This window comes from Vicia villosa, linkage group LG4 (assembly GCF_029867415.1).
Source record: "Vicia villosa cultivar HV-30 ecotype Madison, WI linkage group LG4, Vvil1.0, whole genome shotgun sequence".
Classification (NCBI taxonomy): Eukaryota; Viridiplantae; Streptophyta; class Magnoliopsida; order Fabales; family Fabaceae; genus Vicia; species Vicia villosa.
The window spans coordinates 9,152,764-9,166,052 of NC_081183.1; the positions used below are offsets into that span (position 1 = coordinate 9,152,764).

At 31.4% G+C, this 13,289-nt stretch overlaps 1 protein-coding gene across 1 annotated transcript; it reads left to right on the top strand.

Moving 5' to 3' along the window:
- Positions 1-10,631: 10,631 nt before the first annotated feature.
- LOC131598783 (uncharacterized) lies at positions 10,632-11,635 on the top strand. Its single transcript, XM_058871354.1, has one exon. It carries the CDS (start codon positions 10,936-10,938, stop codon positions 11,152-11,154), a length of 219 nt encoding a protein of 72 aa, XP_058727337.1. The 5' UTR covers positions 10,632-10,935; the 3' UTR covers positions 11,155-11,635.
- Positions 11,636-13,289: the final 1,654 nt, after the last annotated feature.

The following is a 13,289-nucleotide window of genomic DNA, read 5'->3' on the forward strand; positions in this document are numbered from 1 at the left end:
ACTTCCCATCTTTCTGTACGAAAGAAAGTGGTGTACGTTTGTTATATATGTTATCGTCAAATACATTTATTTTTCTTTGTCTGCTTCGATTACGTAAGGGGTTTCTTCCATGTAAGATAAACAGATTTAGGGTTTAGTAATTGTTTCTTGCTTGAAAATACTTCATTTGTCATGTAGGGGTTTACGATTTTAGGGTTTAGTAATCATTTATTGCTGGAATATATGACTTTTTGCTGTTTTCATATTTAGTTGTTGTTTGTATTAGACTATTATGTGTATATCTTTATATTTAGAATAACAATGATTGTAATTGATTAGTCGGTTATTAAATTATTATGTGCTTATCTATATTTAGAATAATAATGATTGTATAGAAAATTATTATGAAAATTTACACTATATATAACAAAGCACCGATGAATGGAAAGAGCAAGGCTTATTATTCTTACATGGTATTAGTAAGCATCAGGTATTGATCCAAAAACTAATCCTAATAAAGTGTTTTTGTCATCATCAAAAAAAGGGAGATTGTGAAGAAGATGTGTTCATCCTTCTTAGCTAGGTTTTGATGAAGATAAAAGTCTATCATAGAAGAAAGATAAAAGAAGAAAAAGATTGGAATCAAAGTATCAAAATATTTTGAAAAGAAAATGCTATACCATTTCCATACATCTTCAACTCAAATGGTCATGAGACCTTTCCATATCATTGCATGATTTCATGAATATTTTTCAACCATTGTTTCTATTTTTCAAGAGGTATTTGGTGCATTATAAATAAAAGGATTTTTTAAATTTAAAATCACCTTCTTCATGAATACTTTTATGTTTTTTAAGTGTCTGAAATATTTAACAAAAAAAACTTTTTCCTGCATAATTTTCATTCATATGTGAAAAAGTTTAGAGAAAACACTTGAATAGTTAAATGTTTATATCATCTTGATTTTTTCATTGAAGGAGAATATTGAATTTTCATAAATCAGAAAAGTAGCAAATTCTCAATTTGATCAAGTATGCTACAAAGTTTGTTTGTATAATAGTTCATCTGTTTGTTGTATTCTTTCACCATGTGTATGGTGATTTTATCTATAAGGAAAGTGGTTGCACTTTCTACAGGTGTTTGGAAATAAGAAAGGTTGTCATTTTTATTTCTTGTAAAAGTTCTTTGAATCAGAGTGATAGAAAGTTTTCCATAGTTATTGGTGATGTTGGAAATCAAGGAAGTGGTTTGCTTCTTTCTCGTTGTTAGAAGATTGTAGGAAAAGTCTTGATGTGAGACTTGTACAGACATCTAACAATGGTGAAAAGCTCTCTCGGGGTGTGAGGGGACTAGATGTACTCTTTGCTGATAAGGGGAACTTGTATAATTCTCTGTATCTTTTACTTTACTATACTTCTCTGTTTCTTATTCGTTCATCTGTTCATAATTCCAAAAAAAATGAAACCAGAAAAGTCCATAAAATCTCTAAAAAGATCATTAAACCTAGGGTTAGTGATTCATAGAAAGTGAGAGATGACTCATATTTAGGATAGTCCTAAATAGAAATACATGGGTAGAATTAAGAAGAGGGGCATTGAATAAGGGTTGTGTTCATCTAACATACTCTGTACTAATTCTATTGAGAGTTGATTTCCTTTCTTGGGTTCGAAGCCCCCCAGACATAGGTGAGGTTGCACCGAACCGAGTTACCAATTTTTTTGTGTTATTTATTGCTTTATGATTGATTATCTTGTTTTCTATTATCTGTCTAATTCTGGTTTAAGATGTTGAACACATTGGTTTAGGCATCTGGTCCAACACCTACCCCCCTTGAACAAAATTTCAACATCCTTCAGAACTCAAAAATTTTCTTCCATGGCATCATCTTCTTCTCAAAATATAATTTTTGGTGGTATATCTTCCTCACGTTTGAACTTTACTAGTTTTGAAAATATTTTCATCAGTACCTTTTTTCAACTATTGCATATACCTTTACCCACATAAGGAGGTCACAACCCATTACTCAGTTAGCCACCTCACCACCACCACTCAGTTATCCTCAACCTCCACCATTACATTCTGCTCACTCAAATTTCATAGCACTCTTAACCACCACTTTTCACCAACACCCCAACCCATATATTTCCATCATTTTTGCTAAATCAAAACACCACACACGCCTCATTTAGAACCCCCCAAAATTGAGTCAGGGATTTCTTATGGGACAAATTCATTATAATGATTATTTCAAACAAAACAATTTTTTTCTTATTATAATATTCCCTTAGGAAACCGTTTACCTATGACTTCTTTTTTTATGAAAGGGGATGCTCTTGGATGTTATAAATGGATGTTTCAAACCAACAATCAACTAATTGGAATTATTTTACAAGAGATCTCGAATTACATTTTGGTCCCTCTATCTATGAAAAACATGAAGCTTAATTGTTTAAATTTTGACACGTGTTTGTTTCTAAATACATGCTAATTTTGAGAAATTAGGAAACTTGGTATTAAGATTGCCGCTTCTCGCAATTCTTAAATGCTTTATTAATAGACTTAACCTAGAATTTCGAAATGAAATTACAATTTAGTGCCCTTACACTATTTCGTAATAAATGAAATTAGCCAAATTATTTCAGACACAACCAATGAGACAATGGTTGGGTCATATACAAGTATTCAAGATTTACCCATATATCCCTTACGACATCCCTTAAAAAATTATCTCTAAAGAAAAAAATAATGACACACTTGGCCTTATCAACCATTCTGATCTTCTTCGCTTGTGTTAAGCTTACTAACATCAATGTTTCACCTTTCAATTATTTCACACACTTTATAAAATCAAGATTGCTAGCATTTTCACTTTCCACAATCCAAAATTATTTTCTCCAAAAAAACTTGATATCCCATTTTTAAATTGTTGTGCTCACATGTGAAATCAACCTCATTGCCTCGCAGTGGGTGCCACATGTTCTAAAATTTAAAGAACAAACACACCAAAAAATTGATGTCCGGGACCAAGAATAGTGTCAACCACACTATACATCCTCAAACAAAATTAATCACTACTTAGTGTAAACATAACTACAATTGTCATACGATGATAAAGAGTAAGAACACACCAACATTGTTTACTCAATTAGATCCAAAATTATCTATTTTGCGGGAGAGGGCAACTCTGTTATTCAGTATCTCTCTAAAACGATGAAACACATATTTATACTTACATGAAATCAATGAATTTAACTCGCATCCACATCCCACTCCCAACATTTGTCCCGCGAGCATGACTCTAGAGAAATGCTCTAAAATTCGAATTAACCCGTCTCACGCCATCTTACGAGCCTAACAGTGAGGCATGGGAAAAAAAATCAAAGTTTTATTTAAAAATTTTAGTTTTTGATACATACTTTCACAATTCTAATAATACATATAAATTACTATTATTTTATTTATAAGATAATCGAATCAATATAATACAATTTTTCTATTATTTCCTAATAAAACTTGTGATATTGTACCAAAAAATGTGTGCCACAAAAAAAAAAAACAAAACAAATAATTTTTGTTTTGAGCAAACCAAAGAACAACTTGACATTAGAGTCACAGTTACAAAATAAGAATATCAGAATGTTCTATGTAAAGCAAATAATAATAATTGAATGAAATGGTTTTTGAATATAACTAACTATATGATGATTGACCTAATACCCATATTCAATGGTTGAAAAACCATGGTCAACAAAACGAGTATAGAACCTTATTTCGGTCAACTACATGGTCCAATTTGGTCCCAAAAGAATAGAAATTTCCCACCAAACTCTTATCTCTAAAGCTTCATAGTTGTATTCCTATGTGTCATATATAAAACACACATAGGTTATGCATATATGCATGTTTTTTTTATAAAAGGCTAATTAGCTAGGAAACTTTGTGTGAAGAAAAAGATTGAGATTTTTTCTCTGAGTAACAACATGAAGAGCATGAAGATTAACAACAAAGATGAAAGCTTTGCACAAAAGGGTATCCTAATTCATAGTCAAGTTATGAAGATCAAGCAAGAATCAGAGAAAATCTATGATTGGTCATTTGGTCAACTTGAAACAAGGCCTGTTCTAAGGGAGATTTCCCGGTCGCCGTTGGGATTTTCCGGCCAAAGAATTTCAGTTGGTGATTTATAGAGACAGAAAATCATGTTAAGGTTTTTGATTAGTGTTATGATGATGTATGGAGATTGTTGAGGGAGGATTTGTATGCTTCCCTTGTTTCTTTCTCTCTGTTTTCCTCTGTTTTATAAGTAGAGATATTTATGTATTTAGTTTTTTATTTCTGTAAATATTAATAATGCTAATTACATAATCATAATATATGGTGATTTCATATATGTATTTTGTAGTTTTTTCATGGGAATTCCTCGTGTCTAAAGGCGAAGTGCTAATCGGCTCCTTTATGGATTACCCCAAGATTTCGTATACCAATTAAGACGTAACACAATTAAACCACGTAGAAACAAGTAATAATGGATTCCTTTGTAATTATAAGAAAAAGAGTAATGGATTCCTTTGTAATTATAAGAAAAAGAGTAATGTTATTCATACACTCAATTGTTACACCAATACTTACACCCAACAATATTTTAGAATAGTCATTAAACTTGGTTAATGCAGTGTAAAAATTTGGTTAATGCAGTAATGAAGTTGGTTAATGCAACATCCAGGTATTAAAAATAATTTTTAGCAGTCACCAAACTTGGTTAATGCAGTGTAAAAACTTGGTTAATGCAGTAATAAAGTTGGTTAATGCAACATCCAGGTATTAAAAATATTTTTTAACAGTCATCAAACTTGGTTAATGCATTGTAAAAACTTGGTTAATGCAGTAATGAAATTGGTTAATGCACGTCCAGATATTAAAAATAAACGTTCGTACATAAATGGTATTCATCCGTACATGAATAGTATTCGTCCGTACATGAATAGTGTCGTCCGTACATGAACAGTGTCGTTCGTACATACAATGTAGGTGTAAGATTTGGTGTAAGAATAACATTTCTGTAAGACAAACTCAATAGCATTTCGATTAATTACTACCACCCTTGAATCACGACCGGTCATTTGAAATTGAATGCTTTGGACGAATCAAAAGAGTGGTGTCCCTATAACTTTTTTTAACAATAAATACATAAGGATAAAAGAAATAATTGAATAAAAAACACATTTTTATTTGAAATTTTGCAAAAAAAATACAAGTATGGATCTTTGAATCAATGTTTATACTACATCAAAACATAAACTACTATAAAGAGACTTCTTCTTCTTCTTCTTCTTCTTCTTCTTCTTCTTCTTGATCCGATCTTTTTTCCTATAAAAAAATTGACCAAACCTTTAAAATTATTTAAATATCATCCTCTTAGCACTTTTTATTGCAAAATTCTTAATAATTCGTTCGTAATCAAGTTTTTTCAAAAAATTATTTTCAATTGAAATCAACGCAAGACTATTTAATCTATATTGTGACATAATAGATCTCAAATAAGATGTTAATAATATTAATTTAGAAATACTTCTTTAAGCAAATGCAACACTGATATGAATAGTCAATATTATCTTATAACTTATGCATGCATTAAAAAAGTAATTAAAAGTCTTCAAAGAACTCAGTATCATATCATTTGATTTTGATTCAATTGTTAAAACTTCTCTAATAACTTTCGATTCTTCAAACAAAATTTCACCATCAAGATCAAGAGAATCGTCATGTTTTAAACAAGTTACAAGATGTTTACAACATGTTTTCAAGTCCCTAATAGATAATGATCTAAGCCTTTTGATACTAAAAAAGGATCCAAAAATATTTTCATATGTGCTATAATGCTCAAATCTTCTATCAAATGAGTCAATTGTTTGATCTACAACATATAAGAAATAGTGATTTCGAAAAGACTCTTCAACAGACTCAAGATTCAGTTGTGTGGGTTAAGATGAATTTTCATCATAGTGTTGTTTTCTACAAATTTGATGCTTTTGAATAAACACACATTCAATCGCCATTTCATTCCCAATATTTTTAGCACTGCCCTTAGCATTTACAAATATAGTTTCTCTATATTTTTTCAAATACTTGATCAAACCTTTTACTAGTTCTATAGCCACATCAATATGCATGTCTTTTTCTTTTTTTTTTTTGCAAACTTTTGCTAATTTCATTAACAATAGTTAACAATCCAAACCAAATAATCATCGCTACTAAAAATTCAAAGTTTCCAATTTCATGAGTTACTAAAGATTCGACTTCACTCTAAATTTTGGAAACATTATCTTGTTCAACTAGTTGAAGTAGTGCTTCTCTTATATCTGAAGTTTGAGATTTAATTGCATATACACTATTCACATGACTTTACCAACATGTTTATGACAATGGTTTAATAGTTAAACCTTTCACATTGTCTCTAGGAATTTTCCAACGTTTTGTCGAATGAGAAAATACAGTATAAATACGTTGTAACACTCCAAAAAAATATTTAGTTTTAGTACAAGAATTTGCAATATCACAAAGTTTCAATTTAAGGCTATGAAAACCACATGGTGTGTATAATGCTCTAGGGTTAACATTTAATAATATTCTTTGTACCCCTTGATGTTTAACTTTCATGTTTGATCCATTATCATATATTTGACCTCTCACATTATTAATATCTAGATCAAGAGTTTCCAATACATTTTTTAATCCCTCAAATAATCCCTGACCTGTTGTGCCATAGACTTTAAAAAATTCTACAAAAAAAATCTTCAATTTTTATTGGATTGGTAGAAACATCTAGATAACGTATAATAAGAGTCATTTGTTCTTGGTGACTTAAATTAGGAGTACAATCAAGAATTACATAAAAATATTTTACTTCTTTGATTTTTTTCGACTATTGCACTTTTGACTTCATTACCTAACATGTTAATCAATTCATTTTGAATCTTATGACTAAGATAATGAGTTACGAAAAGGAAAGAAGCCTACAGTCTAACATTTTCATATATTTGGAAATAAATGCTATATCTTGACTAACAAAGAGTCCATAAGATATGAAAGAATATTTCTGGGTTATTCTACACGAAGTAGAGCTTATAGAGTGTTTTACTCTAGAAAGAAAGTTACAATGGAACTCCTAAGTGTAGTCCTTGATGACTCGGTTACTGAAGAGAAGGTGGATGTTACATACAATCAGTAAGTATCTTTGAATTCACAAGCACTGAATCCGTAAGTTCTTAATCCAGCAAAGGTCTTTCTACTGAAGAACATATAGAACAATCCAAGGAAATGACTTTAAAACACCCTAACAAAGGGGACATCACTGAATTTCATGAGCAAGTATCTAATACTGATGGATGTTTGGCCTTGAAAAAGAGTCTTTTTTCTGGATCAATGAGAAGCCAATATGTGCTTCATGGTGTACTGCTGAAGCTGAATTTAGGGAAACAATAGGAAGTTTCACTAAACTGATGAGGATGAAACAAATGTTGAAGAATTTTAATGTCAAACATGATGTCTTGACATTACACTGTGATGATCTGAAAATTATCAGATATCTCATTCAACATGGCTGGAACAAAAATCTTGATAGCCAATCAATCAAGAATTTTGCTGAAGGGAAGGTTGTTACTCTGGAGCATATGGACAACAAGGAACAACTTATTTTTATGTTTAAAAGAAATCAGATTAAGAATATATGCGGTGGGGTTAGAACTTGAACTATTCAGGAGTTATAGCAATTACAGACATGGAGGAGTGCAACTGTTACTGCACCATTTCTCTATTCTCAGAGGCTTGAGAAGCCTAATATAATTGCTAAGGACAAAACATGGAACATAAGGTCTCTGTAAGATATCCACAAGGAATACAAAAAGGACCTTTGACAGGGGAAAGAGGTGGAAGACCACCTGAAAGTGATCAAGTTTGTGTGTTTCCACCAGAATTGTGTGTTTCCATCTGTGTGTATTGCTTGTGTGCAATATGTGTGTGTTTCCATTCGTTTACATTTACTCTAATTTTGTCAATTTTTGGATAAAAATGGGGAGTACAGTGTTAGGTTGTTTTTGTTTATCCTGATGTTAAGACACATGTTCTGACATGTTGATTAGCATACTGATAGGACTGTGCTACTGCAAAGGGAAGGGTAGATATTTTTGTTGCTTGTTGGATGTAAATATTTAGTGGAAGCATGATAGTCTGTCATGTAGGTTGATTGTGTTCTACTGCTGGTTGATTCTGTTATGTTGCTGCTGCTATTGGAGATTGCAGAAGTGTGAGCCTTTTATTAACTTCTGCTGCATATGCCTCTGATGTGTGAACTCGGGTAGTTCATATTTGGTTCTCACTTTGATGGAGAGTACTAATTTTGTGTGGCAGGGGAAGTAATGGACCTGTCTGATTGTACAAGCTCCAAAAATATGTTTTGATGTGATATCAGACCACATGTCTAAACATCTGACTTCTGGAGAGCTTTAAAGAAGATGACTTTGTTAGCTGATATGCATCTCTGATATATATTCTTATGTTTGTAGTTTGATGTGAGTTTACATGTTATCATGTAGTTTTGTTTTGTGGTTTTATTCCTATCTCTAGGACTTAACTGTGTTTTGGTTGTTTTAGCCAAACTTTGTCAAAGGGGGATTTTTAGTTCCATGGTTTTGAGATTGGCATTAATTTTGATAAAAACATGTTTTTTAACTGATGTTGAGCAAGATGTTGAAACATCTTGACCAACTGTCATAACAGGTTCAACTATTTTGTGTTTTGACAGATGTGTTGCCAGATGTTGTGACATCTTATACCGGAACATCATGAGACTTCAGACTAGATTTTAATCCTTGAAGATTTGATTGAAAAATATGAGATTCTGGAAGATTGAGACACTCATACAGGCGCAACCAGTCATGGATTGTTTAGGACAAGTGCATATTTGTTTTAGTTTCAGAAAAAGGATTTTTGAGACTTTTTTAAGAAAATAAGATTTGATTTAATTTGTTTCTATTTCACTATCAATCAAGGAAGCTGAATATATTGCCTTGATTGAAGTTGTAAAAGAAACATTTGTGGCTTGAAGGGTTTGTTAAGGAACTGAAAGTTTATGGTCAACTTATCACTATTAAATATGATAGTCAAAGTTCCATACATCTATCGAAGAATTTAACCTATCATGAGAGAACAAAGCACATTGATGTTAGGTTGGATTTTGTCAGGGTGAAAATCGAAAGTGGAAAAGTCAAAATGAAGAAGGTTTCAACAGATCACAATGTTGTAGATATGATAAGTGTATGCAATTGATAAAGTTACATGATGAGAGATGGTTTGCTCCCTTGATGTGTAGAATTTGTTCCAAGGTGGAGATTTTGGGTCTATTGGATTGGAATATAGACTCGACAGAGATAGCTTCATGGTTCAATAGGGTTAGATGCATATTATGGTCGAAGTCTGTTCAAGCATGTAGGTGTCGAAGGTGTGCATGTTATAGTCGAAGTGGGTTCTAACATGCAGTTGTATAAGTTACCTTAGGGTTTAAGTTAACTTGTCAGATTATTGAGAGGGTGGTTAAGGTTGGTTGATATTTACTTATAATCAATTTGTCTTAATGGAGAAAGTAATAGTAAAATAGTTTTAACCAATTCTGCTTTTGTTGTTCTCTCTCTCTCTCTCTCTCTCTCTCTCTCTCTATCTCTCTCTCTCTCTCTCTCTCTCTCTCTCTCTCTCTCTCTCTCTCTCTCTCTCTCTCTCTCTCTCTCTCTCTCAAACTGAAGGATTTCTTGTGTTTGTTCAAGAAACATCAATCTTTCTCAATAGTATTTATTCGTTCCTGATGCGGCGATTGTCATAAGACAAATATATAAACTTGATAATTGGTTTTTGAATTTCATCAGGCCTGGTCTTGTGCAGGAGCAACAAACTCTATAGCATAGGGTCCCAAATTTTATAGGGTCCCCAAAATTTGAAAAGTCTGATTATTTTTACATTATTATTAATAAATATAAAAAATATTATAAAAAATTCAACAAATAAAAAAATGTTATCATAAAAATTCAATACAATCAAAATATGAAATTGATCAAAGTCAAAATAATTATAATTAAATATTTTTTATTAATATATAATTATATTTTTATATGATATTTTTAATCAATTATATATATATTTTTAAAAATTTAAGCCCGTTTTTTGAATTAGAACGATAGCTCTCCGAAGCTGAATTTCATTAATTTGTACAATTTGAAACTTCAAACTTCCTAGCTTATATTTAAATTGCATTGATAGCTATCTCAAGAAATGAGTTCTAAAAGGAGCTTTGAATGCAAGCAAAGATGTACAGAAAGATTTGGGAAGAAAAAGAATGACAACTTTTTTTCAAATAATCTTCGGTTACTAGAGCACCAAAAAATGAAAGATTTTGCTTTTCTAAAAGTGAAAGGAGTAAGTGCTTTTACTCCATGAGGGGTCGGTGGTTTTACAAGACAAAATTCCTTGAAGGTTAGCGTACAAGTTTGGATAGAAAGCAAAATCAAATTTGCTCATATTCAAAAGTGTGGACACAAGCTTTAACTTTAAACAACATCTATACAATTATTCATTGCGCCAATAATTAAAAATATCAATATTGTTATTGGTTCATAATCTTGTTTAATGTTTGAAATAGAAAAATAGCAACAAATACTAAATATAGAACCTTGTTTCTTTGTCAACTACATCTTCCAATTTAGTCACTTTCAAAAAAACAAATCCCCCAAAAATAGAGATTTCCTACCAAACTACTCCAATTCTTATCTCTTACGTTTCATAATTGTACTCTCTATGTGTCAATATAAATACACATAGGTTATATGTCTATGTATGTTTTATACTAAAGGCTAATTAGCTAGGAAACTTTGTGTGAAGAAAAAGATTGAGATTTTTTCTTTGAGTAACAACATGAAGAGCATGAAGATCAACAACGAAGATGAAAGCTTTGGACAAAAGGGTAACTTAATTCATAGCCAAGTTATGAAGATCAAGCAAGAATCAGAGAAAATCTATGATTGGTCATTTGATCACCCTGAAATAAAGCCTATTCTAAGAGAGATTTCGCGGCAAATTTCCCGATCGCCGTTGGGAATTTCCGGCCAGCCCATTTCAGTTGGGGATTCATAGAGTTGGAAGATGATGGTTAGGCTTTTGATTAGTCTTAATATGATGATGGATAGAGATTTTTGAGGGAGGATATGTATGCTTCCCCTGTTTCTTCCTCTGTTTTTTATTCAGACATATTAAGATATTTAGTCATATTCTCTTCTTTTTGTTTCTTTATAAATAGTAATAATGTCAATTACATAGTAATTTAGTGATTATATATATGGATTTGCAAACGTAGACTCACTTGTTTTTATGAAGGTATATTTTAACGAGCATTAACTAAAAAATGGTTAAATTCATCTTAAGGTGCATGTTGCTAAAACACACATTCATAAAAATAAGTAAGTGTATTTTAACAAACTCCATTAGAATTTGTTAAAATACATCCTAGAGAACTAAATTTTAGATTTATCATTATGATCTGCCTGATGAGTAAGAGTAATAGAAAAAAAATCTACCAGGATAAATTCATAGAATTTTCTTGTCTTAAATTGATCTTTGGGAAAGAATAAAAACTTCAGAGGAAAAATTATTGAAATATTTTGTAATAACAAAGAGTTAGGAGGACAATAAACTGTCTCTAAAGATAATATTGATATTGATAAATCTTCGGTAATGGATTGATGATTTGTGAGGTAAAAGCTAATGTAGTTAAGAAACTAGGCTTGATAGTTGTCATGGGAGGAGTAGTAATAGGAGAGGTAACATTGAAAATAAAAGATGAAGAACTTAAAATTATTTCTTTGTCTTTTTAAACTTTAATGGGAGGACCATAAACATCTATGAGGTCAACTTATTTTTACTCATGTTTTTTATGTAAAAAAGTTTTGGTAAGAAAATCTGGTAATGAGTTTTTAATTCCTTTAATATGTCCGATTTCAAACAAAAATAGATAAAACAATAGATAACATCTATTTTTAATAGAACTATAATTTAACTGAGCTTGGTTCTAAGTTCCAGAATAATATCGGACAACTTGTTCTTTTTTCGCGCCCGAAAGTATTTGCTTTAGTATTCCTCTAAAACCTAGGTATGAGGCCTCAGTTTCAACAATAAGGTTATCTTCAGGATCGGGTATTGCAAAATAGGGTAATTTTTTAACTATTGTTTTAATTGCAAGACACTTTGGGTTATTGAATCATTCCAAGAAGAAGAATTCTTCTTAAGTATCTTAAATAAAGATATACATATGGTTCTAAAGTTGGATATAAAGTTAGACATGTGATTTATACAACCTAAGAAACTTTGCAATTGAGTTTTATCTTTTAATTCGTCTGCAAATTTACTAATGAGTTCTAAATACCTACTTAAGGGGTATACATTCCCTGAGAAATATCAAAACCCAAGAATCTAATTTTAGATTGAAATATTTTAAAATTCTTTTCTGATAGAATGAAACCATTATTTTTAATTATCTCAAAAAATTGATTCATATGTTGTATATGTTGAATTATAGATTATGAGAATACCAATATGCCATCTAAAGAGACTATGGTGAAGTGAGAATAATCATTGAATATAGTGCTCATATTGTTTTGAAATTTAGAAGATGTGTTCTTTAACCCTAGTGACATGACATTCCATTCATAGTAACCAATGGGCACAACAAACTAGAATTAAAGATTCATCTGTCACCTCCAAACTCATCTGTCACCTCCACTGAAAACACCTCTCGCTACCCAACCCCTATTTTCCACCTCCAACCATCAAAATGGTTTCCCTACCTTCCAACAACAACCACCAAGTGATCGCAACTCCAAAACCATCGTCACCAACCAATGGCAACCAATGTCCCAAAGAGAATCGTACATGAAAAACGACCTCCACCACAAAAGATAAAGTTATAAGATATTAGGTTTGTGTTTTCTTTTAGGTAATATTATCTTGTTATCTTACTTGGTCCAATAGTGTGTTTTGTTCTTTTGTTTAGGTTGCATTCCTGGTGCTTGTTGAAATGCCCTAAAGATTCTCGGATGAAGTATATGTAGGGGTGGAAAAACGAGTTATGGTCCGCCGGCCCGCCCACCCGCCAAAAAATGGCAGGTAGGATTTGGATTTTGGGTCCATCGCCCACCAAAACTCGCCAGCCTATTCGTTTAGCCCGTCTCATCTTAAGCCTGTCTTTTTTTTTAGTTAATTCTAATAATTATAAT

Bases quoted from the DNA above. Each gene is read 5' to 3' on its own strand.
- LOC131598783 (XM_058871354.1), top strand. From the start codon at position 10,936: ATGAAGAGCATGAAGATCAACAACGAAGATGAAAGCTTTGGACAAAAG.